This window comes from Corticium candelabrum, chromosome 5 (assembly GCF_963422355.1).
Source record: "Corticium candelabrum chromosome 5, ooCorCand1.1, whole genome shotgun sequence".
In the NCBI taxonomy this organism is placed as follows: domain Eukaryota; kingdom Metazoa; phylum Porifera; class Homoscleromorpha; order Homosclerophorida; family Plakinidae; genus Corticium; species Corticium candelabrum.
This window is the reverse complement of record NC_085089.1, coordinates 7,789,496-7,816,110: the sequence shown is the minus strand read 5'-3', so window position 1 is coordinate 7,816,110 and position 26,615 is coordinate 7,789,496. Positions and strand designations below refer to the sequence as shown.

At 40.7% G+C, this 26,615-nt stretch overlaps 9 protein-coding genes across 9 annotated transcripts; 4 read left to right on the top strand and 5 right to left on the bottom strand.

Annotated features, from left to right (window-relative positions):
* Nucleotides 1-705: 705 nt before the first annotated feature.
* Nucleotides 706-5,409, bottom strand: LOC134179688 (atlastin-1-like). The gene is made up of 13 exons (XM_062646621.1): nucleotides 5,346-5,409; nucleotides 5,098-5,294; nucleotides 4,901-5,041; nucleotides 4,493-4,597; nucleotides 4,385-4,435; nucleotides 4,259-4,315; nucleotides 3,752-3,844; nucleotides 3,553-3,691; nucleotides 2,562-2,689; nucleotides 2,441-2,497; nucleotides 2,292-2,363; nucleotides 977-1,411; nucleotides 706-905 (listed from the first exon to the last, which is right to left on the bottom strand). Exons 1-13 carry the CDS (start codon nucleotides 5,407-5,409, stop codon nucleotides 828-830), a joined length of 1,617 nt encoding a protein of 538 aa, XP_062502605.1. The 3' UTR covers nucleotides 706-827.
* Nucleotides 5,410-5,588: 179 nt separating this feature from the next.
* Nucleotides 5,589-7,391, bottom strand: LOC134180528 (ras-related protein Rab-4B-like). Its single transcript, XM_062647703.1, has 7 exons — nucleotides 7,339-7,391; nucleotides 7,186-7,266; nucleotides 7,000-7,114; nucleotides 6,861-6,923; nucleotides 6,635-6,789; nucleotides 6,472-6,567; nucleotides 5,589-5,921 (listed from the first exon to the last, which is right to left on the bottom strand). The coding sequence occupies exons 1-7, from the start codon at nucleotides 7,352-7,354 to the stop codon at nucleotides 5,818-5,820; spliced, it is 630 nt and encodes a 209-aa protein (XP_062503687.1). The 5' UTR covers nucleotides 7,355-7,391; the 3' UTR covers nucleotides 5,589-5,817.
* A 20-nt stretch (nucleotides 7,392-7,411) lies between these two features.
* LOC134180527 (ras-related protein Rab-4B-like) lies at nucleotides 7,412-9,168 on the top strand. The gene is made up of 7 exons (XM_062647702.1): nucleotides 7,412-7,507; nucleotides 7,573-7,653; nucleotides 7,727-7,841; nucleotides 7,908-7,970; nucleotides 8,046-8,200; nucleotides 8,261-8,356; nucleotides 8,923-9,168. The coding sequence occupies exons 1-7, from the start codon at nucleotides 7,492-7,494 to the stop codon at nucleotides 9,024-9,026; spliced, it is 630 nt and encodes a 209-aa protein (XP_062503686.1). The 5' UTR covers nucleotides 7,412-7,491; the 3' UTR covers nucleotides 9,027-9,168.
* On the bottom strand, nucleotides 9,063-10,071 carry LOC134180526 (phenazine biosynthesis-like domain-containing protein). Its single transcript, XM_062647701.1, has one exon. It carries the CDS (start codon nucleotides 10,066-10,068, stop codon nucleotides 9,175-9,177), a length of 894 nt encoding a protein of 297 aa, XP_062503685.1. The 5' UTR covers nucleotides 10,069-10,071; the 3' UTR covers nucleotides 9,063-9,174.
* Nucleotides 10,072-10,358: 287 nt separating this feature from the next.
* Nucleotides 10,359-13,898, top strand: LOC134180357 (uncharacterized). Its single transcript, XM_062647497.1, has one exon. It carries the CDS (start codon nucleotides 10,380-10,382, stop codon nucleotides 13,680-13,682), a length of 3,303 nt encoding a protein of 1,100 aa, XP_062503481.1. The 5' UTR covers nucleotides 10,359-10,379; the 3' UTR covers nucleotides 13,683-13,898.
* A 207-nt stretch (nucleotides 13,899-14,105) lies between these two features.
* Nucleotides 14,106-15,131, top strand: LOC134180293 (suppressor of cytokine signaling 6-like). Its single transcript, XM_062647420.1, has one exon. The coding sequence runs from the start codon at nucleotides 14,490-14,492 to the stop codon at nucleotides 15,081-15,083; it is 594 nt and encodes a 197-aa protein (XP_062503404.1). The 5' UTR covers nucleotides 14,106-14,489; the 3' UTR covers nucleotides 15,084-15,131.
* Nucleotides 15,132-18,076: 2,945 nt separating this feature from the next.
* On the top strand, nucleotides 18,077-19,251 carry LOC134180099 (suppressor of cytokine signaling 6-like). The gene is made up of 2 exons (XM_062647185.1): nucleotides 18,077-18,092; nucleotides 18,158-19,251. Exon 2 carries the CDS (start codon nucleotides 18,278-18,280, stop codon nucleotides 19,127-19,129), a length of 852 nt encoding a protein of 283 aa, XP_062503169.1. The 5' UTR covers nucleotides 18,077-18,092; nucleotides 18,158-18,277; the 3' UTR covers nucleotides 19,130-19,251.
* A 1,572-nt stretch (nucleotides 19,252-20,823) lies between these two features.
* LOC134180148 (mitotic spindle assembly checkpoint protein MAD2A-like) lies at nucleotides 20,824-21,810 on the bottom strand. Its single transcript, XM_062647239.1, has one exon. It carries the CDS (start codon nucleotides 21,673-21,675, stop codon nucleotides 21,067-21,069), a length of 609 nt encoding a protein of 202 aa, XP_062503223.1. The 5' UTR covers nucleotides 21,676-21,810; the 3' UTR covers nucleotides 20,824-21,066.
* Nucleotides 21,656-26,605, bottom strand: LOC134180147 (exocyst complex component 5-like). The gene is made up of 18 exons (XM_062647237.1): nucleotides 26,529-26,605; nucleotides 26,197-26,445; nucleotides 25,928-26,125; nucleotides 25,744-25,834; nucleotides 25,177-25,286; nucleotides 25,076-25,120; nucleotides 24,962-25,015; nucleotides 24,345-24,431; nucleotides 23,960-24,036; nucleotides 23,672-23,782; nucleotides 23,509-23,601; nucleotides 23,326-23,443; nucleotides 23,153-23,261; nucleotides 22,973-23,096; nucleotides 22,247-22,599; nucleotides 22,124-22,182; nucleotides 21,959-22,060; nucleotides 21,656-21,901 (listed from the first exon to the last, which is right to left on the bottom strand). Exons 1-18 carry the CDS (start codon nucleotides 26,556-26,558, stop codon nucleotides 21,812-21,814), a joined length of 2,100 nt encoding a protein of 699 aa, XP_062503221.1. The 5' UTR covers nucleotides 26,559-26,605; the 3' UTR covers nucleotides 21,656-21,811.
* Between the last annotated feature and the right edge of the window lie 10 nt (nucleotides 26,606-26,615).

Sequence of the window (26,615 nt, the reverse complement as noted above, 5' to 3'; positions counted from 1 at the left end):
TGCCCATGAAACGATGTCAAGAATGGCCGCTAGGTGGAAGTGTGCAGCTCAAGATGCCAACTAGAAATGTTAAGAGAATTGAATCAGTTTGAAAAATAAATAAACAAATAATTAAATCAAAAATGACTAATAATAATATTGCACATCAAGACCTCAAAAAATTAGGATTCGTGAAAATTCTAAATTACTTTTGGAGTTTCGAAAAACATTAGGAGCAGTAGGGTATACAAGATGATAACATTTATTTATTGATTTATTTAATTTAGATGGCACACACCTGTCACGAGATAAACTATGGGGTCGTCAACTTCAGGCTATAAACAGCACTACAATAAAATATATTCATACCTCTCTTCTACGTGTATCCTTAACTTCTTGAGACATCCAATAATCATGTAAATACAACTGACTCATTGACGTCTAATCAGACTCTAATGCGCGCTATCACTCTAATCAAGTATCAGTTAGGAGTAAAAGTTGTTGACATTGGCAGACCGCCTTATGTGGGGGCACAGATATCGAGCAACAATTTTGTGGGGCTGCGTTCCCCATGGTTCCGTCGCCTATGGATTGTAGATGGCAGTTTGTCACACTCTACTTATTTAAATTTACCCTACTGTTTAATACTAATCCAAACTCTAGGACATCATAAGTGTAACCAGAACCACAACTAAACAGGCATGATTGCGTTCATTGAGATCAGTACAGAATGCCTGATGGGTCGAGGCTATAATGCATAACAAATCAATAGGACACAATAGCTACATAAGCTCTCTTCTAGACAGTGAACGCAATAGTTAGCTCACAATTGATTCCGTTCTACATACTCACTGTTTCTTCTGTTTTATCCCCACTTGACTACGTGCTACACCACTCACAGCTCGTACATAAAGCTCAGCAAACACCTGAACAGCACAAACGCGCAGATCAGTTCAATGCACACATGACTCAAAAATATATCACACAACAGACATACCTGATCCCATAAAAATTCAGACACGTAGTCAATCACCTGAGCTGCGTCTCTCCAATAGCCCGACCAACGTCCATATGCCCACACAGCCAAAGCAGCAAACGACATGAAAATGAGAAAACCCACAAGACGCTCGAATAAGACGATTGTGACAACAAAGCTGACAACGTATTTCAAAAACCAGAAAAACAGGATGAGAGACAAGAAAACGGTCGGAGTGCGCACGGCAGTAAAGATGTTCTTGGCGTTATTCTGCTTGCATAAACTCGAGTACGAGTCTTCGATTTGTGTATCGAGACGCTCCCGGTATTCCCTACTCAAGTGTGCTCCACCCATCTTACGAATCGAGTCAAAATGATCCAGTGCTACTCTCTTGTTGGCTTCGTGGCTACCTTCAAGTTCAGTTGGTGAGACAAATGGTCGATCGCCACCACAGATCTAAAAACACCATCAAATTTGGATAAAATATTCAAGCAAATACACAGTGAGCAACCACACAAAATAGCAATATGTATATAAAATCTCCAATTAGAATGTTGTACGAATAATAATAGCCCTGAATGATTCAACTTACTCTATAGGGCCTGCGGAACAGGAGGGCCAGGTGGGTCATGGCCTACCTAACGTTTTGAAAATGGGAATTCCATAACTTCAGAAGCATTCTTTTGAGTGATTAAATACATTAGCTATTCTTACATTTACTGTGAGTGGGGCTTGGCTATGCAACACCTGGCCCATCCAACATCTGGAGTGCCCTGCCGGCCCTGCTATATTTTACTGACTACACAATAATGTCACACACTTAGACATTAAAACGTTCTCAGTGTTTATCAATTTTCTTCTAAAATGTAACCCTTCTCAGTACATTCGAACCTCTCTAATCTGGACCCCCGAGATCTGGGCACCTATACCAGTGCGTACGAGGCCTTGGGGCTCTGACGGTAGGTACTTTGGAAGAAGGAACTCCCGTATGAACAAGCACTATCCTTAGCTGTCAGTCACAGAGACAAGTCTCGGAGATCTTCGGAATTCCTAAGTCTACAGTACCTATGCAGTACCTATACACAGTGTAGTGCAAGTGTGTACTGTACATGCATACTGTATGTAGAACTAGAGTACCAGACCTTTACATTATTACAATGGTCTGAGATTCCAAGATAGCATGTGTTACCTCTTTCTATCTTCCATACATGTCTAGGATCCCAGCAGTGGCTGGTCCCATATTGCCCAAATTAGGAAGGCTTGAGTGTTCATAGAATGTGTGAATTATGTATTTTGCTGCTGTTAATAGTTATGTACACGACTGCTAATGACAAACCTCTTCCATCACTTTGTTGTAACAATCTAATGATGATGCCATGGCTGCCAAGTTGTTAGCTTCAGCGGTCGCCTAAAATATTAAATCTCATAATACTACAGATCAATGTGTCGTGGTACGATACACAAATGATGACAAATCACACTTACCTCTAGAACTGTTTTTGGTTCAGGCAATTCGTCTCCTTCAAATACCTTCATGTATGACTACACCAACATAGTAGCACTAAAATTCTTCTCTCGTATTCGCCATTCACAAATGTATACAAACCTTAAAGCACTCGACGAGCGCCCTACCAGTCACTTTAACTCCATTGATTGATTTCACTACCAGACTCTTTGGTGCCAACAACATAGGAACAAGCTCTTTCAACTGACTCTTAAAGTTATCCTCAATTTCTACATTGAACAGATACTCATAAACTTGAGATTTAACAAGCAAAACAAGCTCAAAGAAAGCAAACAAAAGCCAAAATATAATGTCATAGATTGACTACTCGTTGGACTGCAGTTTGTATATCAAGTTTATCTGCAACTTACATTTCCAACAGTGCTCGTGCTTTAATAGCTAACATGTCAAATTAATTCCACTTCAAATTAGGCAGACTGCAGAACTATTGTATTACACAAACAGAAGCTGCTTTCAAACAAAGAGGGTCATGACCTCTACTGCACCATTAAATCACATCTAGCTGTCTCAAAAACTAAAGACATCGCCTACACACTGTTAAAAGAATTTTGGGTTCTTGTATCCACTTTGATAGAAACAAGTAGGCACTTTTTGTTGTTGTTGTAACTTGTATTGATAAGTACTAGCGTACACCCAGCAAGTCCGAGCGCACGTGGTAAGCAGTGGAAATCGAACCCGCCCTGCAACGAGTCTACTTCTTGTCTATAGCATGATGCAACTTCCATCACAGCCAACCCGAGTCAAGTCTCCAACGAGTCAAGTGCGAGCGCAGGCGCGAGCCAGTCGAAATCATATCCTTCCATCCATCCTGCCACACTGTGTGTGTACAGACGTTGAATGTAGCGCAATTATATATAGATAGAATTTTTTCTTTATGTGTTGCTTGAAATGCTCTATAATAACGATTAGTGTTTATGAAGTGAATAGTTACGCCACTCATAAAATAAAATTCAGTATTTTTTACTCTTGCAGCAGAGTCTTGCTTGTATTTTTCGTTTTTTCTTGTTTGAAGGGCTGGTATTAATTAAGGAAACACTAACATGAAATACAGTATGGTCCTGCAAACACTGACCAGAGAGTTTCCCTTTAAACTTTGGATTAGTGGCAACAGAAAGGCCTGGGTGAGGCATGAGAAAGCACTGCACGTCTTCAAAACATTCATGAATGTGTTTGCGTACCAACTTTAGCTGGTCATGCTGTTTGTCATCAATCTAAAGGAAATCATAACAATTAAATACAAAATAATCTATTAATTAATTAAAGTGACTTACTAGAAGCACTTTTTTCAAGTACTCATTGCCACCTTTACTTCCGTATGAATACTCATACTCGTAGCTCCAATCACGCACAAGAAACATTAGACCCTGCCGTTATGTCACAGCAATTGCAAACTCATTTACAGTCGCGTGTCACTTATCCGACAAGCCGGTTATCCGACAAGCCGGTTATCCGACAGGTCAAGCTTGTCACGTGGATGATCACGTGGCTGGTCAGCTGCATGTGTATGTACATGTATATCCACGTGCATGTCAGTTGTTTCTTGAAACATGTTTGGAAGTGAGTTCAAGCGTTTCTTCTTGTTGTATTCTACATTCATTCTACATCTACATTCAGTATACCCAATGTAAAAATGCCACATATATGAACAATAGTTGAGTTCGTAACAGCTTCAGTTATCCAACATTTTCACTTATCCAACAGGGGTCCAGTCCCAAGGGATCGGATAAGTGACACACAACTGTAAATCCTATCATAATCTACATTGACACAAATAAGACCTGAAATGGGGTAGCTGCTGACTCTAATAACGCCATTCGACCATACTCTGTAAACAGCTGAATAACAGAATATCACACAATTATGAAAAAGAACTGCGATACTGATAGAAATTAAAACAGACTCACTTGCAGATGTTGCAAGTCATCTTCTCTAATCATTGATGAGATGTTGTAAACCTATTGAAAAGTCTGCTAAAGCTTCATCAACTACTCTCAGCCTGTGCTACATCCAACCAGAAGTGAGCTAATCATTGTCGACAAGGCGAATACTGTGGCACAGTCTTTCATAGTTGAGTTTGTGTCAAACGCACCCTGTGTGTCCATCAGCAAAACCACAACCTGTGAGAGACATGCACACATTAGTAGCTGTACTCTCTACACTTCTAGACAGTCTGCATTGGAAATCACTAATCACTATAGCATTGATAAATTAATAAAGAAACCAAAATGATCACACAAAAAAGACAGACGTTCACAAGGCAAGAAAGTCAGAAAGTCAGATGTTCGTTCACTCAACAAACAGACATCAACCAGTACAACAGATGTAAATTAACTAAAATTGTCTGTAAACTTTCACTTGTTTGCGTTTCTGTTTATAAGAAATATACGAACGAACAAACAACCAGACGAATGCTTGTCTACCTCTTCGTCTGTAACAGGATGCTTGACAATGAAGGGTTTACTCCACAAAAGAATGCCAGTTGTATCTCTCTCAGACCCGCCACGCCAGTGAAAACCTTCAAGTGTCTCTTTCGAGTCCCCAAGCCAATCAGATCTCGACTCCTGGCACACATACACAATCAAGCTACGTCATTGAATAGCCGCTCACACAAACTTGCCTTTGCCTCCAAATAACGCAGCATGAAATCCAGCAGAAACGACTTGCCTTTTCGAAAAGCTCCAGCTACTGTCACGACACACACATTACGGTCCCTAACTTCCTCACTGAGCAGCAGTCGTTCCAGAGCTTCAACGTCTAGTTCGAAAGCGTGCGTTTCGGTGGCTACAACCACCTGAACAGGTTCTCCATCACTCCCTTTTATAAGAAAAGGTTCATAAATGTTCTTACAAAGTAGGATAGAAATACCTGTATGCGTTGTAGAAACATCTTCCGTCCCTGTCCCAGACATGTCTTGCAACTGAATGCGCATGCGTCATTCCTATGTCATCTCATAACTGTGGTGATTAGCAAATTGTTACGCTAAGACAAGGCATAGAATTTGCAAAGGTATTTGTCCCAATAATCCTCACATCGTCAGCTGTTGCTGTAGACTACACATTTTTCCATTATCTCATCACTGTACAGATCCCTTCTCCACAGAGCACAAACTCCTAAACGTGCTGCATATTCTAAAAGCATTGAGAGCACTTAGCTGGCGGTGGGCAAGCATGCATTTCCCCAATTGCACATTTTACCAGGAAGCAATTACATATCCAGTTATGAACAAAAATGATTAAGTAAATACATCAATAACTAAAGGTTTGCACACTATATGAAAGAAATCACAATCCATGACTTATCAAGAAATAATGCAATGTATATACTACACTCGTACATCTCAGCATTTGCATGAGTTTCCCTGTGGTTGTTGCTGATGAAGCCTCCTCAATGTGCTGTCCCCGTACTGAATGCCAGAACCCATTCTCTCAGGATCCAATTCACCTATAACGCACAACCACATCATTTCTTCTTTCCTGTCCACCTCAAACACAGAACAAGAAACACTAAATTCCAACTCATCAATCTCCAATGATTTACGTCTGTTTACGTTATGTTCATTCATGAATGTCTGTTTGACAAGACAACAGTTTTGTATTCAAGTCTTGCCATTTCGGTTGGAAACAACCCGGAAACTCCTAGACTTCAATCTTTCTGTTATACATTAAGAGTGCAGTCTTGCTGCAGCCACATTACTATTTGTGTGTCTAGGGACCTAGCAGGTAGTTCTATCTGCACAACCAATACCCCCTATCTAGTTTGTCCAGTGTGTGTCAATCAAGTCTACTTAGTAGCAATCCACCTGTCAATCTGTCAATAAAATAAAAACAGAAATACAGAACACAAGTTTTCAATATAACACACCAAGGTTATTTCAATATAACATAATTAGAATGAATGCTAACGTATAGTAAGCTAAACAGAACCACATTATGCATTTCTATCTTTACAAAGCAAACATCTGTCTGCCGTTTCTCCTCGTTGCTCCACATACCTGCATCAACTTTTGACAAAATTGAACGAGCACATTTAAGAAAGCCTTCCTCAACATTTTCTCCCGTAAGTGCGCTAGTTTCCAAAAACATAAGCTCTAGACAAGAACACCGATGCCAACCATCCACTGTAACCACCAAAACGCATCCATCTGCAGTTCCTACCATTTTCCTGGGCAAACCGACTTGCCTCAAGAAACGTAACCTCTCGATCAGCTTCTAAATCCTTTTTGTTACCAACAAGGATAATAACAATATTCGGACTAGCGAGTGTGCGAGCATCAGTCAACCAATTGGTAAGTGCATTATATGTCTCACGGCTAGCAAACAACAAAATATACGTTATACCATGTACAGATCAATGTAAGAAAGACGAGAGCACACGAGTCACCTCGCGATATCATAAACTAAGAGAGCCCCAGCTGCTCCTCTGTAGTAGCTTCTCGTCACAGAACTAAAGTACACAAGAAGCCAGTCAAATGTATTAACGACAGTCTGTATCATGAGGTGTTGTCTCCTGTTAGACGCACCGAAATCTCTCCTGTCCAGCTGTATCCCAGATTTGCAGTTTCACCGTCTTTCCAGCCGCATTCACTAACTTAGATCCAAACTCAACGCCAATTGTGTGAGACGACTCCTGTTTAACTAAAAACGAGAAACACGAGCCTAGGCATCAGGTTTCCCACTGAGACTCTAGAATGACGTCTCGGTCTTACATTTGCCATCGATGAACTGATGAAGAATGCACGACTTTCCAACGCCTGGGCCGCCAATGACTAGAAACTTGAACAGATAATCTGCGATCACAATGAGTTGACATTATAAAAGTCTCGGGTAATACAGTTCTCCAGCATTCACTGGTATCCCACCGTAAGATTCAGCCATTATGAAGAGGCGTAACCTTGTGTCTTTACATACGCATGCGTAGTAAAAAAGGTTGGATACGATGCCCCGAATATAGGCCGAACGCATGCGTAATACGTAGAGAGGCGACTGCTTCTCTTCTTCTTATCTTTGCAGAGATGTCTGAGTCTTACGGTAAGATAGTAGTATTCTAAGTGCTCATGCAACGGAATCCCTTTTGAGTTGTTGTTGCCTTCTAGATTATCTATTCAAGTTTCTAGTTATTGGCAGCTCCGGAGTTGGCAAGTCGTGTATTCTACATCATTTTGTTGAGGGCAGATGTAAGACGGCACTTGAATTGAAGAGTCTCTCTGGGAAGCTTAGGAGTGACGTACTATTACAATATTTCTTTAGTTAAACAGGAAAATTCTCAAACAATTGGCGTTGAGTTTGGATCTAAGTTAGTGAACGCGGCTGGAAAGACGGTGAAACTGCAAATCTGGGATACAGCTGGACAGGAGAGATTTCGGTGCGTCTAAACAGGGGACATTACTTCATGACACGGACATCTGATTGGCTTCTTGTGTACTTTTAGTTCTGTGACAAGAAGCTACTACAGAGGGGCAGCTGGAGCTCTCTTAGTTTATGATATCGCGAGGTGACTCGTGTGTTCTCATCTTTCTTACATTGATCTTTACATAATATTTATCTTATTATATTTGTTGTTTGCTAGCCGTGAGACGTATAATGCACTTACGAATTGGTTGACTGATGCTCGCACACTCGCTAGTCCGAATATTGTTATTATCCTTATTGGTAACAAGAAGGACTTAGAAGCTGATCGAGAGGTTACGTTTCTTGAGGCAAGTCGGTTTGCCCAGGAAAATGGTAGGAAATACAACTGCAGATGGGCACGTCTGGTTGTTATGGTTGCCTCATTTTATTTAGAACTTATGTTTCTGGAAACTAGTGCATTGACAGGAGAAAATGTGGAAGAGTCATTTCTCAAATGTGCTCGTTCAATATTGTCAAAAATTGATGGAGGTATGTTATGTGTGAAGCAAAGAAGACAAATGAATATAGACAGATAGATATGGAAACCAATTCTATAAGCATCTTCTTCCACAGCTCATTTCTATGTTGTTGTAATGACAGAGATGTGTCATCACTAGTCTCACATGTTGCTATTGAATCTCATATTGCTCTTAATTAATGAGAATAGGAATGCAGTGGTTAAGTCCACTTGTGAAGAGGAGATAACTGCTTATTACAGTTTTATTAGTAGTCTAGATTTGTTGCTAATAGAGGAGGTATCTAGCAGTCTGTTATGTATTAATTGTTCAATGTTAGCAAGTAAAATTGACACACACACACACACACACACACACCACCACCACCACCACCACCACCACCACCACCACCACACACACCACCACCACCACACACACACCACCACCACACACACACCACCACCGCCACCACACACACCACCGCCACCACACACACCACACACCACCACCGCCGCCACCACCACACACCACCACCGCCGCCACCACCACACACCACCACCACCACCACACTGTGGATGATGTCTGTATTGTGGTTCATAGGTGAATTGGATCCTGAGAGAATGGGTTCAGGTATTCAATATGGGGACAGCACACTGAAGAGGCTTCATCAGCGACAACCACAGGGAGACTCATGCAAATGCTGAGATACATGAGCATATGAGTGTAATTTACATTGCAGAATGTGCCTTGATAAGCAATGGATTGTGAATTCTTTCTCATGTTCAGCTATTGATTGTTTAGTTAGTCACTGTGTTCATAATAAAGAAATAAAACCATACAACAAAAGTTTCCTCACAACTGAAATGTGCCCTTCAGGGCAATATGTACCATTCCTATAATGTCAACTCGCCCATCGCTCCTCAAGTTGAGTCGAAGATCGCCACCACGTTTTGAGCATTGCCTTGCAAACAGATCCTGTCTTCCTAGAACTCTACACCAATAGGCAGCCAAGACTGTATGAGCTGAGCCGGTCACTGGATCTTCGCTGATCCCAACCCAAGGAGCAAAGTATCTAGAATAGAAATTATACGGTTCTGACCCAAGTACAGTAACTATGACACCACGGACAGAGTCGCCTGAATGAGCTGAAAGTAAGTCCGATGAATCCGGATTTAAATTCTCTAACATTTGACGAGTTACAGAGTCATCGAGTCTGACTAACAATTTCTTGGTGGTTGGAGAGTACTGCACTTCCTTCACTGTTACTTCACCTACAGCTGCCCTCACCAATGACTCCACCTTATCCCTATCATACGGTTCAGGTGGATTGAGAGGAAAATCAAGAGTGATGCTACCTTTGCCACTTTGGCGAGCCATCAGCTCACCACTCAGTGTCTCAAAAGTAATATTTTCTGATGCGTTTTTGCAAACAGAGAAGATGATGGCAGCAGATGCCAACGTGGCATGGCCACACAAAGGAACTTCACACTTGGGAGTAAACCAACGCAAGCCAAAGCGTTCACCAGAAAGGAACGAATTCCCGTCAACCATGAAAATAAAAGCAGTCTCGGACAAGTTCATCTCCGTTGCTATCTTCTGCATCAAATTCTCATCGAAATTCAATGTCTTCTTCTGCTCGTCGCTAACAAGACAAACAGCGGCGGGATTGCCTTCAAACGCTGACAAAGCAAACGCGTCCACCGTAAACACAGGTATTTCACCACCACGTGCACTGGCCGTATCCATAGCCTCGGCCCAGACGTGTGGATTGCAGCCCCGGATGCGTTTCCATCACCACCTTTCTGGGCGGGAGTAAGTATGTAATCAAATTCTTTAGCGCGTGTCATACTAATGTTATTAGCTAGGAACTGAGCTTTCGATTGGGTTGTTCTAGCCTCTGTACTTGTCGATATTGCGATTTTAGGTACTGGTGATGGAAGCGCATCCGGGACTGCAATCCACACTGCGTCTGGGGCGAGGCTACCGTATTCATGTGTGTGGTGGGTGGACCCAACTGTTATACGGGATCTCCTTGTTCTTCCACGTGTTGTGTAGAAATGGGTGATGCTGGAAAGCGCTACGTATATCCTGCACGGTCTGTCTTGAACGAGAATTCCCGTCCGTTTCGTCCTATGGCAGAAGAAAAGACTATTAATTTGTGTGAGGACATTCCATTGCGTAGGACGACTGAGCCACTCCGCCTCTGCTTTCAGGGAGTTGGCGACGTCCGCAACGTGTTATTCAACGTTTACAAACGGAGAATGTTGGGTGACAAGCGTACAGTGGAGATAGTGATCAACGACTCAGACCCTGTCATTATTGCTAAAGACGTCCTTCTTCTGTCTCTGGTTGAGAAGACTCCTTTGGTGAGGAGAGACCTAACGGCACTAGCCGACTTCACCGAGTTCTTTACGTCGTTGTGGTTCGATCTGATGCTCAGTCCTGCTCACCGCAGCAGGCTATCAGATTTACTTGGTGAACTAATTTCCAATTTTCCGGAGAAGATGAAATTCTTACAACCAGGAGACAAGAAAAAGGTCATCAAGATTTGGTCCATGTGGAAGGACTGCAGAATGACTGCCAACGAAGCAATGACTAGGAGAGAGGCAACGATCCGCTGGGACCGAGCTCAGCCTTATTACAAGGATGACTGGGTGCTGAGGAAAGACACATACATGAGTGATCGTGATATAAAGATTATTGCAGAAGGGAGGCTGAGGATGGATGCCATTTCAATGCGAGATTTTGCTCCAACGCCTCAAATGCGGGAAGAAACAAAGGAATACTTGAAAAGTGGAAGTCGTCTCAGGCCTGGCAAAGAAGGAGTTGAACTTTCACTTGAACTGACAAAAGTCAACCCAACTGTGATAGATCTCGTCAAGAAGAGGTATCCTTATTACCAATGCAATCCATTGCATGCATTTCTAATGGCAGCCGAAGAAGTAGATTTCTGTGGTGACAACCAGTCACTCTTTTATACAATCAACATGTCTGTACAGCGCCTTGCTATTGTTTTTGCTAATGAGCTTGCACTAGATCGAGTCAATCTGACGTTTGACATTGGAGATTGTGAATCTCTAGTTGTAGATCGGCTACCAAGTCACCTCACCTTTGATGTCATTGATACCTCTTGTCTTAGTGATGTAAAAGGAGTCCTTCCTCTTCTGCTCCTCAACTCAGCAAGGTTGAATCGAAATGAATGCCACAGTACTTTATGGATTCATTCACTTCGTTCACATCGTGCATGCATCAGCATGGGTGCTTATTTGAAAGATATCCTTCCAGCTCCATATTCTGTGTGGCCAACATTATTCCAACTCACTTGCTCCCTGCCGTTTGAGAGTGGTCTTTCGTTTGATGAGCGGAGGGGATACAAATCGATGCCTACTGTCTATACCCAGTTGATGATGAAATGGAAAGTTGCTTCTCCACAGACCATGCTTATTGATCTTGTCCCAGGGGCAGTAGACTGTGTTTTCAAAAAGATGATCGATGAACTGATCACAAATCTCTTCTGGATATTCACAGGAAGGGTAAGAATCCTCAGGATCAATGATGTTCTTCATCCCCAATATCGCCTTACCATTTCTACAATACTGCATCTCCTTCTTAGTTTGGCACGAATGTTGTCAAGACCAAAAGATATCTTTACTCATTTTTATGGCAAAGTTCAAGCCATCGACGCCAAGAGTCGTGTTCGATTTGGCAAGATTGAATTTGGAGCCTTTGCTCTTGATGTTCAAACAACAGCCAAGTGTGTACTTCCAGCAGAGTATCAACCAGATTCACCTCTCCATCATTTCTTTAAAGAGGGCAGTGGTGAGGTTCAAACATATGTTTATCAGCTAAGAGAGAATGGGGAGGAGAAGGCACAGATTTGCCCACTTGGATTTGTTCTGGTAGAAGATCTAACATTAGCAGATGTGGCTGTTTTAGAAGGTGGAAACTTGCACAATTGTACATCATTTGGTCATGCTCATGATTGGCTCTTCACCAATTCACATCGAATTCAAATCATTGACAATGCAGCTGTTGACACAGACACCAATTTGTTGAAAATAACACTCCCAAGGTCAGCAGTGACAAGGTCTCGTTTCCACATTATTGGCATGGACATGCAAAAAGGGACGGTCATTTTCTCTCCATTCAGGGAATCTGACCTTGCAGAACTCACTGATTATCCGAAATCAGTGAGAATTCCATCTTGCATTCCTTCAGTTCCAACAGTTAAGCGGCAGTCTGACTTGTTTACTGTGACATCTTTGTTTGAGTATGGAGATCGCTATGAAGTTCACATGGTTGGTGAACAATTGCTCTCTGGTCGTTCACAGCTTGTTTTTGCTCAAGAAAAGAAGACATGTCTCGTGATGTCTGTAGCATCTGAAAAAACCATTTTGCACAAGAAGAAGAAAAAGAAGAAAGAGGAAACAAAGGTGGACACGAGAGCATCAGGATTATTGCACTTTCCTGGTCTTGTAAATGCAACTAATTGTCAGTCTCTTATTATTGGGGAATATTCGGCAATTTTAGTGGCATTCAAACCAACAGAATCATGTGAGCCAGTATGGGAAAAACTGGACTTAGACAAACTTTCTACATGGCCGCTCCATCGTCCCGTTGGCATTGGTCACTCTCTGTATACAATGATTGAATCAGAAACATCTCGTACTGCTGCTCGTGGCCTTGGATATGGTCATGATTCATATGTTGATGTGCGACAAACAATATCAGCAATGTTTCAGTCTTTCATAGATATGAATGCAATGGACGTTCGACGTGTTGTTAAGATGAAGCAAGATGGTCACATGATATTTCACTTTGTTAGCTCATTTGCCAAAGGATTTGCTGCCTACTGTCCATCCTTGCTGCTAACACCTCTTGGTACACCAATCATTGAGGTCTACTATGGCATCTTTACTCGTCCTCTCTCTCAAGAGTGTGAAAAGTTGATCCTTCATATTGAGAACATTCCTAAGAAATGGATCCATGATACACGTGGTCTTGATGAAGAGATGGACTTCCTATTCAACTTCTTAAATCAGAATGGTCAAATGCTGGTCAACGCTGAACCGAGACTGATGGCTGGGACGGAAATGAAGAGAAGTTTTGTTTATCCTCTTTATCCTCTGGAAGATCGCCTGGGTCGAAAAGTGCCAATTCCTCAAAATTCATATCCTCCTGAGTTGATACGGATGGCTCTTGAAGAGAAGGAATCAGGAACAGACCCCAAAAAAGTTGCTGCTGCGCGACAGATTCTTCTCAAACAGAGACCAGGAACTTTCGATGGGTGGCTGTTTGATATTAGTGCAAAATTTAGGGCTCTTAAGGCTAAACCTCAAGCTACAACAAAAGCAAAGTAATGGTATGGGAGGGGTTTACTACACTCTCTTATTTACTTTATCACAGTTTCAAGGTTTTTGCTTGTTTTCGGACTTTGATAAGTTGGGAATGAATTGCTTACACTCCCATTGTCACAGAATGATCTGACTGTATTTTACTGTCGTTTTATGTCTTATACCATATTATGATGTACTGTGCACTTGCTGTAAATTTGTGTCAGCTGAACCCTTGCAGATTTCAAGATACATTTAAATTTTATAAAAGTCTGCATACGTTATGTTTCTATCTCTACCTCGCCAGTGATGCAAACTTTACTAGACCCGTATACCAGTAATATTATAGGATAGAGGCTTGCGCTTGTAAGGCTTTGGTACCCAAGATTCCAATCTACGGTACCGGTGGGAAACTGGAGAATAGATTTCAAACATAACACCGTATACGTACGCTATCGTACAACCTCATACAAACAATAGAGCACGCGTTTCCTACGGTAACCGTTTATGCATGCTACAGCTACTTCAACACTCTTTAACTAGCTATAGATCTAAGACACGCTCTACTATTGTCCTCTGGAACGATTATTGACAAGTCGCATGTCAGTCTGAACAAATGAGTCAGGTAACTTGTTGAAATCACGTTACAATGAGGTGAGAGTGAACTAGGTGTGTAACCGCCCCACACGTAGACACAAGGTGTCAACTCGCCACAATCACAGTGGTACTTCACCGTCTCCTCATAATAGAGGATAACAAAAGAGTCTGGAGACCAGAACAGCTGACAGAGCGGTCAGTCAGCCCTATAGCTCTCGTCAGTTCAGCAGCTGTAGGATGGCTTGTCATTACTACCTCTACACAACAGAAGATGGTACCGTCTGCTGCAGCAGAAAAACTTGTCAAGTGTGCGGTCCCAGAACGTCTCCACGACTCGATCTGCCATTGCCACCACCCATTACAAACCCATATAATTTTAACGATCTACTTCGCCAAGGTTGGTATTGGGGACCAATGAGCAGAGAGAAAGCAACGGACACTTTGAGAGGACAACCAAACGGAACGTTCTTGGTGAGAGACTGCTCTGATCTATTCCACGTCTTTGCCATCAGTTTCACGACTACTGGAGGTCAAGTGGTTCACACACTAATCAAGTATAGACACGGAAAGTGGAGCTTTTATAAGAACATGAAGAAAAGCCAATCCTCAGTTGTTCAGCTTGTGCAGCAATCGGTTAAAGAGATGCAATCTTTGTCGTGGGACCATGGCATACAAAGATTGACAAGACCTCTGTCTCGATTTGATCAAGTCAAGTCACTTCAGCATATCTGCCGTTTTGTCATACGTCTGCACACGAGACTTGATCTTATTCCCTCACTTCCATTGCCAACCAATCTACAAAAGTACTTACGAGAAAACATGATGGTCTAGAGTGCTAGCTAGATGACTGTAGTTATTTACTTGCTCATTGTTCACCGAGCTTACTCAACTGATGCAATGTGCACACACAGCCTCCGCGCAGTGTATACCCTTGCGGTACTGTACCTCCGCGCACGCGCGCACTAAACGAGTTAGACGTACACATCATCGCAACGGGTTATCTCGGGGTCATCTCGCGGTCTTGGATTCATAATTTGCACGCTGGTGCAGTGGACTTACGCGTGTGAACCTACTAAAAAAAACTTAGTAAGACCTCTTGTACTCACCATTCTAGTCCTAAAATGTGATTGCTAAGTGGGTCTCTAGCCAGGTCTACCCGGTTAGTAGGCCTACAATCGGTTACCGGTCTAATACAGCCACGCCCAACAGCGCAACCAAACGCAGCCAACGTTGCTGATCGATGTTGATCAAATAAAACGGAACACCTCAAAGAAAACATTCGGATACCTTTGTTTGACTCCCGTCTCTACCGCCCCTAGCCGGATCAATGTACGTATACTTTGCGGAAAACGGTGTAAAGGACAAAGTGCATGATGACATATAGCAGCTAATCAAATTTTAAAGTGCAAGGGCAACAGTAAAAGTGAGTGCAGATGCAGGATAAAGTCATTTTGTTCTAAGCTTCATCATGGCAGAGACAATGACGCGTTCCGACTCCACACTGCAGCATCAATGGAATCAGATGTATAGAGAGATGTCTCCATCATACCAGGGATATTTCAAAGTCATACGAAAGAAGTCTCGTTCAAATTCTCTGACTCTCTATCGGATAGCCAATGCTTTTCGAAGACCATCTGCACCTGCTACTGGTCCTGAGGAAGCAAATCAATATCACCAACAATGTGGCCTGCTGCAAATTTTGAGAAGACTGTTGGTCCCATTTCGATCAAAATCAAGAACACAAAGACATGCAGGACAATAAGCTAACTGTAAAATGAAAAGTAGATTTAGTGAGGTAGTTGAACCTGGTTTGCAGCTAAAGCAACCAGCAAGTAAATGGACAGTCCATATCTATCGTATCTATTATATTATAAATGAGTGCAATATTTTATTACAGCACCAAGTCCAACTTGGATAGTTGTACTGCATGACTGAACATGTTCCAAAAAGAAAGTGTACAAATTAAACAGCAAATGTGCTAAGTGTAAACTTAACTTAATTAATTAATGTAAACACATGCAGTGATCCTAGATTCCCAGTGCGCGTGCGCAATAGGATACATAAATTATGTGCCATGTTTGTCCCTAGGACCTATAATCAAATGAACTTTGGCCTGGTTGATTTGCTCTTTAGTACGTCAGTGATTTAGGAATGTTTCAGTAGAACAGCTGCGACATGCTTGAGTCTCTAAGTCTGTAACTACAAGTTGTCAACCTCACTTTCTAGGATATGCTGGTGGTATATTGTACATCTCTATGGCACCTAGCTTGGTCAACTCCACAAACCCAAATGCCAATAAATGTGCGGAAATACATGTAGCTATGGTATTTCTTCATGTTCCTGCAAAAACAAACCTGCAGCACTAATCAAGTATGAATGCATACAAGCCATACTTACAAACAAGCTCGATCCTCTAGACTCCTACCCATTATATTTTCATATAGAAATCTCTCAAAGCAGATGGCATTTGACTTGTGTTTTGTGTACAAAAAAGGAAATTTCTCTCAAATAAAAGTGGTTGAATACATCATCTGATCTTCTGGACTTTGCAGCCTATAGAAGACCTTACACGACTGTCTCAAAAAATTTTCGTTACTTGTATACCTTCATATATATGTATTAATCAATACTTAGCTGCATGCATGGTCAATGACGCAAAATTTGATTGTGTAAATGAAGCTGAAATACTGAAAGTCAATCAGCTAATGCCAGAGAATGTACGAGTAACTGATTATCATTGCATTTAGAAGATTGAGATATTTTAGAAAGCGTTCAGACAAAGACAGACGAGATTTGCTGAAACAGTGGTATGTAGCATCATTTATACGTACAAGTCTTAACACAAAACAGAAACTTGAGAAAACAATATAGTAGAAATTTAGATGATTAGTTGGTGTGCTATTGAAATAACAGCGCGTAACGCTTGTCCTGCTGCACAGTACACCTACAGTCTTCCTCAACAAATTTACAATCTCCAGCATCCAATTTAGAACAGATACCGTATTTCAAAACCTTGTGGTCCTAGATATCTCTAACCTTAAATTAAGTGTATGTAAAATTCCTTCGTCTAATGCGATGTTGACGCTACTGACCTTCATGTTAAAACCATTCCTGTTAGAAATTGCACAGGAGTTACCGCCTAGAATTGCACGTTTGTGGAAAATAACTAAATTAAAAGGCATAGCAATAACGTCCCTAAAGAACATTTTAGGAAAGAACACTAGAGATGTGTCCGTTTTCTAGGTTACTTCTGTTCCACAGCACACCAAGAAATCTTCCTCATTACACCTATACTGGAGTAGCTACATCTCCCACAAACAGAAACTTACTAAAAGCTCTGATCCACTCCAATATAGTTGAGTCACGATATGCTGATGAATCAAATCAAACGATACATGCTACATATCCAATAGATCATTATCTTTCGCTCCTACAAGTTTTCTTCTAGATCTTTAATTCTAGGAAAAGGTAAGATAATCAAATAGAATATGGCCGATCTAGAAAAAGCACGTAATGAGGGATGAAAGAGTCAAACCACTACGTATTATAGTTATTTAGACTTCGAGATTTTTCCTCCGCCAGTAGTAGACAACCGTTCTATCTAAGTTAAGGCACTCAACTCAAGACACACCCACACACCAACCACTAATAATTAACAGTGTAGGAGGGCAAACGTTTCCAGTAGCTGACGTCTAGAAGGTGACGCTTTTCCTGTATGGATGAACGAGTTTATAGTTTATTATGGTTGTCAGATAGGAACAGTACTGTAGAGTTGAACGTCAAGCCGAGCACTGTACTCGTGACGAACGGAAGCCACTAAAACCACCCAATCCGGTCCAAGTGCGCATGAGGATTGTTGACGTGCACAACTCAGATGAAGTCTATATGCGCAATTTTCCTTGTAGTGTTATCATTCCAATGAAAGTGGGCGCAGCCTCCAGTCCGCGGAAACGATCCTCGTACCAGACGGTCGTTATTTTAATATATGACGTTACGCTCACTTCAGGTGAGTTCGATCATCAAAGATGGCAAGTGGCAAGGAGAGCGATGTAACGACGAGTGCAGTCAGCAGACAAGAATCCAACAAACCACGCAACAGCAGGTCACTTCGCCGATTACAGCACAACGGCCAGTCGTCGGCAACCGAAGCGGTAGGCGAAGAAGCGAGCGCTCAAATGAACCCACAGGTTGCTACCTCAAGCGCAGAGTGCGGTGAGCATTCAAGGACATTCGTCCAGTGCTCTACCAAGACAAGTTCACGAGAAAGTGAAGGCGATCCAAGGTATATCCCGACTGTTTCCCGTCATGAGACTGTTGAATCATTACAACAGCCATCACAACAGTTGGCAGTCACTCAATGTCCTAAGAAAGGTCTTCCGCTTAGTCCTGACATCAGGAGAGGTGACCCCACTGGTCACTTGCAATTAGGAAGTCGACAATGGTATTGGAAAGATCTGGACAGAAACAGCGCCAGAGCCAAACTATTGGGCAAACCAGAAGGAACGTTCCTGATCAGGCCGACGTCTGATGCATGTCACTACTATGCTGCTAGTATGGTGAAATCGGGCAAAGTCTACCATCTGTTAGTCAAACACTGCAAAGGTTGGTGGAGTTTCTACAACAACATGAAGCCTTGCAAGCCATCTGTCATTGAACTGGTAGAGTCTGCTATAGAAGATTCGAAGAGAGGAGTCGCTATGTCATCTGTAATTGGGCCAGTGTTTCTGCTTCAACCCTTGCTAAAAGCTATTACAGTCCCATCTCTTCAGGATCAGTGTGGACTAATCATTCAAGTGTATACCCCAAGACATATGATCAGCAAACTGCCATTGCCAAACAGAATAAAAAAAAGTTTAATCAACTCTAACAGATATTAAAGGAAGTTTAGGTGTTGACACTTGTGGAATCTTACTGTTATGATATATGAGAGATACTACCCAGTAAACAATTTAGAAATCTGTGACAAATTTAGAATACAATAGTTGTTACAAACTGACAAGTTGCATGGATACAAGAAAGCACTTTGGCATATGTTATAACTTAACCATCAAATATTCCAAAATTTACACATATCATGTGACCTCCCTCACATTTTTGTGATATGTGATAAAGGTGTGCTCCCAAGAAACGCAAATTGCCTAGAAAATGATCTTGCCAAATTAATTACAGACAAGTATCTTCATCCTCCCACTCATACATAAAGAGCAATCATAAAGTTTCCCCTCCCACACAACAACTATTTCATCAAGTGCTCCCACACACCTCCTAGAGTGCCCACCTACATGTTCCTTATCAGATTTCATAATGTAAAAGTACATCCCCCTCCCTCATCTCTAGATACAGTAGAATGTGTAATGCTGGATGACCTGTTAGAAGTATCACAGAGAGTAGAATGTACAATGGTAGTCTCACTTAGCTAAAATTTTAGTAACCATATGCGGTGTTTGTTGGCTCCAACTGGCTAGTCATTCAAGCCTTAGAAAAACCAATTTCAGCAGTTTAGCACAAGCCACATAACCAGACCCTGCCAGCAGTAAAACAGCCAGTAAAAATAGTTAAAGAAGACAATATATGAGTACACTTAGTTAATGCTACAACATGTAATTTAATTAGCACCAAAAAGGGTCCTAAAATATATATTGTGGTGACTTGGACTCTAAAAAATAAACAATGACAAAAATAGTCACCTGAAAGTTTAGTTTCCTCACACTACATGTAGCCTCTTCTACCATAACACCTCACAGGAAAGACAATAATGAAGGAACATCAAATATTCATAGGATGTACCTGAAAGACTCAGTTAATGAGTTATTAGCTGACTGTTGAAAACACCACCAACATAATATTATGTACAAACTACTAGTAGATGAAGGCAATATAAAAGTAATTTACTGTTGTAATGTGATGCAAAAATGTAGTCAATTCTAATAACCCCAACACCCAAAATCCACCAATTCAAGCTGTTTACCTTGCTTTCATGAGATTGCTAACACATACACTTGATATAAAATTTGGTAGCTCTCATGTAGAACCAATACTCGGTAGTAGTCACTGCAGCGCATGTCAACCACTGCAAAAACATGATTGACAATAAAACAAATCAAAACAGAAATGAAAAATTTGCTCAGACAACAGCTGACACTGACCTTCGTTGTTAGTGACTTAAATTATACATCCAAGCCTCCGTCTTGTCTTGAAGTATAAAAAAGTCATTTATTTATTTATTAATTACGTACTCATCTACACTTGACTATATGGTGGTACTCACATAATAAATGTTATGGTTGATGTTGTCATTTCAAAATAAACACTCTTTGCTATAAACATGGTTAGTCTGTTTTCTGCAACATGAATTATCAAGACCAGAAAACTACACTGAATCACGTGTAGATAAGAAGCCCGGTGCAGGATAGATGAAAGTTTATGTCAGACTCAGACAGTTTGTTTAATTAATTTACAATTCACTATTCACTCGATTGAGTGACTTGATCATTTACTGGAACACACAAGTATCTATTGGTATCGTCTACAAGACAAGTAAACATCTAGCAAACATATAATCAAAGCCAATAATAACAATGAGTTGCTCCATTTCATTCCTTCAATCACTGATTACCCATCACCATACCCACAAATACACAATGCCATTGTGAATTACTATTCACAGTTGCTGTATGACCAACACAAAGATAGAAAGAATGACATAGGTACAATAATACCTGCTTTAGATATAGATGCAACTTATCTTTAGATCTACAGTATGCTAGTTTTTAGAACTAGCTAATCCAATATCAAATAAAAGACCATTCACCAGTCAACTTAGGTTAACTTTGTAAGCTACTAATGCATCCACCTTGTGAATACCAGTGTTAAAGCCAGGCAGCTGAACTTCTTCTCTGTGCTTATGCGCAACGAGCTGTGGACCCGTTTCTTCCCACAACGGCGGTGTCTCTGCATTCTTGTCAGTATACACCAAAAGATCAAAAGCACGTCTAATGTCATCAGCCGGAACAGGCAAAAACGCAACACTGGAAATTATCTGCCTCATCAAATTTTGAATTGCGCGCCTAATTTTGTCCACGTCAGCTTCTTCCTCTTCACGTTCACTAGAATTTTCTACGTTAAATCTCCAAGTTTCAATGACTTCATCTGTTTCTACGTCTTTCACAGCGAGAACAAGCTTTTGTGCCTTCTTCTGTACCAGCCACAAGTTCAGTTGCTTCAGGATATTATCAAGAAATGTTTTGACTCCTTCCTCCGTAGTAATCATCAAGGATAAACCGTATTTTTGCTCTTGCTTGAACGAAGTGTCAGGATAGAGAGCTCTCGAATATAAGATAGTTTGTACAGCGTATCCAAAGAACTCGGTTACCATCTTAGCACTACCTTTCAGCGACAAAATCTGTGTTTGAACAGTAGTCATTCTCTCTGCTCTGCGTACATAAACTGGTACGTGCACGAGTATCGAAACCCGCTCAAATATTTAAGTCCCGGATGTTACAATCACGTGAATAATAACTCTTTATTCTACTCCTAATCGTCTGAGCCCGTAGTATTAATTAAATCGCAAAGTACTTGGCAAGTCTTGAACTCTTGTAGTCGATTCTGAGCTGAATAAATGAGAGCACAACAGACTTCTCCAAAAACGCCTGAACAGCAGCTCAGTGAAATATAGCAGACAGGTGAATGTGAAAACAAAAACTCACAATAGGTTCTTCACTGCATACTTGCTTCAAGTTTTTTGGTTCAACAATAAAGAGGTTACACAATGAATATAATACTTCAAACAAATGACTGAGAAAAGGCATCTGTAACAACTGTCTGTTACAAAAATTGTTAACTTGAATATTAACTTGTTATCAAAGCATTACTTCAAATTTCTTGACAATTATCCGATACTCATTAGCATCACAAATAGCAAATATGCCACCTAAATAATAAAAAGGTAATCAATTAACAGTATTTGTATGCTAAACACAATGTACTGTGCTGACCAATTGAGTTGAATGTGAACTGTTGTATGTGGTCAACCACGGACCGATGAAATCTTATTCCCAGTTCCATCAATGTTGCTATGCGATTCTTCCCATCCAAACAACCAGACACAATCTGCCGTTGGGTATCAAGAAACTCACATGCACGATGGCATGCTGCAGTTGCTACAGCAGTAGAAGAGACAGTGTCTTCCGGCTTGAAGTCTGATTTCTTCTGTTCGCTAGAGAGTATGTGTTTGATCCAACCAACAAGCGAAGTAAGAGCCTGGTCAATGCCACTGTCCATTTTCTTCTCTAATTGTGTAGAAACTTCTTTCTTCTTGTGAAGACACTCAGCATGAACAGGAGAAGAACTAGCAAAATGTCTCGTGTATTATAAACATTCTGTAGTGTAAACTGTTTCATTGAATAAAAGAGCTACTCTACTACAACAGCTAACAAACGTCAGTCTCTTTTGAGTGATATAAAAATTGGAATACTAACAATTTGGTTGTCTGATAGATTAGCCAGTCTTTTCACATGCTGCATCCAGATGAAAGCACAAAAAGCGAAACAAACAATGTTTTTTAACTCGGTTAAGATAAAATGCAACATGCTCCTTAGTTTGATGGTGTAAATGTCAATTCCAATATATGACAAAGCTAAAGTTGTGGCATGTCACACAAAAAAAAGTTACGCAAAGTTAAAAGAGCTAAGACAGTAGTGCCTCTGAAATTTACTGAATACCTGATGAGTGGCACAACATTGTCAACAAAGTGCTTATCCAACAGGTTGAATGTCTTGCTTAGCTGACTGATGACTGGAAAGAGGCTGATCTCAGGCATATTCTTTGGCTCCGCTGAAGGCAAAGCTGCCAGAAGAAAAACATAAATAGAGCAGACAAAGAGACAAATCAAATGAACTTACCAGCCAGAGCAAGATCGACAGCATTGTCTAAGTGTCTAAAGCACAGAAAGTCCAGCAAAACTTCAAAAATTACACTTGCATTAGCACACAGATCAGCTGCTGACGACAACTAAACATAAACAGACAATTGTGAATAGAGTGTAGAACAACACTGTCTGCAAGTGGAATCATACTGAAGTGCATCGTTTCAGCGCCAACTTGTTTTCATGCAACATCATTGTTGCAACGTCATCAGAGATAAAAGTCTCTCCAGGTCGACTTCCTCCACCCTCTCCCTTTTTGAAACGAAAACTAAAATAGACAAAATAATTGTACCCTAACAAGCTACCACAAGTAACGAAAAAACAGAAACGTACCCTCCACCACCTTTGGGTCTATGTAACCCAACAGAATCATAGTATCCTGCCAGCAACTGACTGTATCTCTCTTGCAGAAACTTCTCTTCTTTTCTATTTGTTGTACACAAAAATTTTACATCTGAATTTTTCGTCTTTGTTAGTCATCGTTTATGTTTCTGACTTCATGTATGTTGAAAGATGAGGTAGAAAAACAGACTGTGTGAGACGAGTAAGAAAAGCTGAATCAGAAGAGTGTCTAAATTCCTCCAGCCTAGATGCTACTTTCTGTGTCCTACAAAGAAAGCAGAATGCGAAATATGAAACAATAACAACAAGCAAAGCATCTGCATCCTAGCATCTCACATATAATGTCTCAGAATCATTACATGTAACAGAACAATAATTGAGAAAGAAGTCAAACTATACTAAGAAAACTACCAGCAACAGGTGTGTCAACCAAGTGACATACTTTGTGTAAAGAGTAAACAACGTTGCAAGATAGCCTTCCTGGTTCCTAGCTGCAGATAGTTGCTCTGTTACGTGATGCTGAAAAACAAGAGCATGTAAACATGATGCTGCAAAACATAAGCATATAAACATGCATGCCAGTCATGCAACCGTTTAGACAGTAGACATAACATACACATATGTCTACTGTCATACACATAAATATTGTATGACAGTAGAATTGTATAGTGAATCATTATAATCTCCTATGTTAAATGTTTTCACATAACTGTCGGTTTCTTTTGCTATTTAGTGCTTTACATTCTTAAACAGACATCTGTTATGTTGTCTGCATGTCTTTCTGTGAGTGTCTGTATGCAAACTGTTCGTTCACAATTTCAACAAACCTGAAGTCGTCGCTCAAATAGGTCTTGAATAAATTCATCAGCTACTGGTTCTGGTGAGGGAAACACTGACTTGACTAAGTCACACACCTGCATAACACTTGAGAATCAATAAGTAACACCAAAGCAGTAATTATCTATTGATGTCTCTTCTGTGTACACATGCACTACTGACTAGACATAATTGTTATAGTCACTTGCTATTTAATATTATTGCTATTTCTAATTATTTTTATCTTAAAACCAAACATCAATTCATTCAATGCGTATGTGTATTTCGACAGCAGATGAGAGAAAAGAGCATAAGTACTAAAATGGCATGACTGTATAGTAAATTCTGCAGCAATTCTGCAGTCTGCCAAGTCACGACAATCTCTTTCTGAGCACCTATTAGTATGCACTATAAACAAATAACCTACCATTCACTTTCTACTTGCATAGAACAGTACAACAGTTGCACGACGTGTACCTAAATGCACAATGTCATGCGTGTACTTTTAACCTAAATCTAGAGCTCATTTTTCTGATATAGTAAAGTGTCACATTTGTTATCACTGCTAGGTGTGAAAGCTGTTGCAGTTATTAATGAAATAGCACAATATCATTATTTCCCCTGTTACCTGCCCAGTTAGCTTGTACATCTCCTCAAATAGATCTCCAGATTGAAAAGCACCCTATAGTCAGCAACAACTTTCAGATCATATCTACTGCAACAAGCTACACCATAACCGGACCTTTTGGCAGTGATTGATGAAACTGCGCACACATTTGTTATAATCCTATAGATCATATTATCATGTTCATCGTTGTTGTAAATAGCAAAGAAATTACCTACTTTATATTGAACCAAGGCATCTGCACACATCTTCATACGAGAAATTTTACCAGCTACATGAGATGCTTCAAATTCTTGCAAAAGAGCACGTTCAATTTCAACATACTTCCCTAAAATCACATAAATAGCCAAGCATTAGACTGCATAAAACCAAGAAATAACAGAATGTAAGCAGGCAAATACATAGGTACACCGTATAGTATAGTGAATACTAATAAGAAGACTATGCTGCACTGAGTAGGAAGACCGAAAAAGCAGAATCAGGTAAGTGGCATCCGGAAGAATGAGCACATAGATAAAAGAGTGAGCAAAATACTGCAAATCCAGAAATTATTGTACTCATGAAATTTTCGTTATTTTCGTTCAGATTCCTGGTTGTACTAAAGTAATATGAATGCTAAACTTTATAGATAGATGCACTTAAATTCGGCTACAGTACAGTTCAGTACCAATGTCTCGTACGAAAATAACATGTGTACAAACTACTTCATGGGCAGAAGTATACACTAAATTATGAGTATGAAATTTCTGGATTAGTATTAGCAAAGAATGACCAAATCAACCAACTTGCAATCCGCATTTTGACGTCAAGAAACTTGTTAGGTAAGTCTTGACAAAGAAAGTTGAGTTTTTGAATCACTTCTGCTGCCTTGTGAAGCTAAACACAAAATTACAACTCGAACAATCTGCTCTGCATTCGATCACAAACAACTCCACAGCTGACAAACTACAAGTGCACGGTAAGGCTTACCTGAGATGGATCAACAAAGATAACAGATGAAGGTTCCTCAGACTGAAAAAACTCTAAGAAAAACTGCATGACTTGTCTGGCATTTTCAGCTCGGCTTCGACAAGAGTTAAGCCCCTCCAACTGATCTCCCAAATGAACGACCTTGGTAGCAACTCCGTTGATCCTCTCATCTAACTCCTGGAAATGATGATAAGCTTGCTGCCATATTAATTTAATAATAACAAATGACATTTCATCAAATGATAACAACAAAACCTAAAGAAACTAACTGAGACTCCTTTTTCAACTTGCGACACGCTGCTGTAATATTTTCGTTCCTCTTCTTGACACACTTTCGACAACTTTTCGACTCTTCTCGATGTCTTTTCGCTCATTCCTTGCAAAGTGTCTATTGATCGCTCGAACGCTTCCAAAAGAGACCGTGTATCGATCCGGTCTTCATCTCGCTTCTTTCCGTCTGGTTCACGTAGAACCTGCGACGTGAGATCTTCCACAAACTGAGGAACACTGAACGGTTCCTACAACACACAAAACGTTACGCTGTTAGAAGCGTTTCTTCAATCTAGAAAATACTGAAGCAGAAAGTTTAGTATAGTTAGACCTCAAAGTCTCGCTCACGAACAAGTTCCATCGATTGCACGTCCAAACAGGCGCACAATATCCGGGTACATGTATGACGAACCAATGA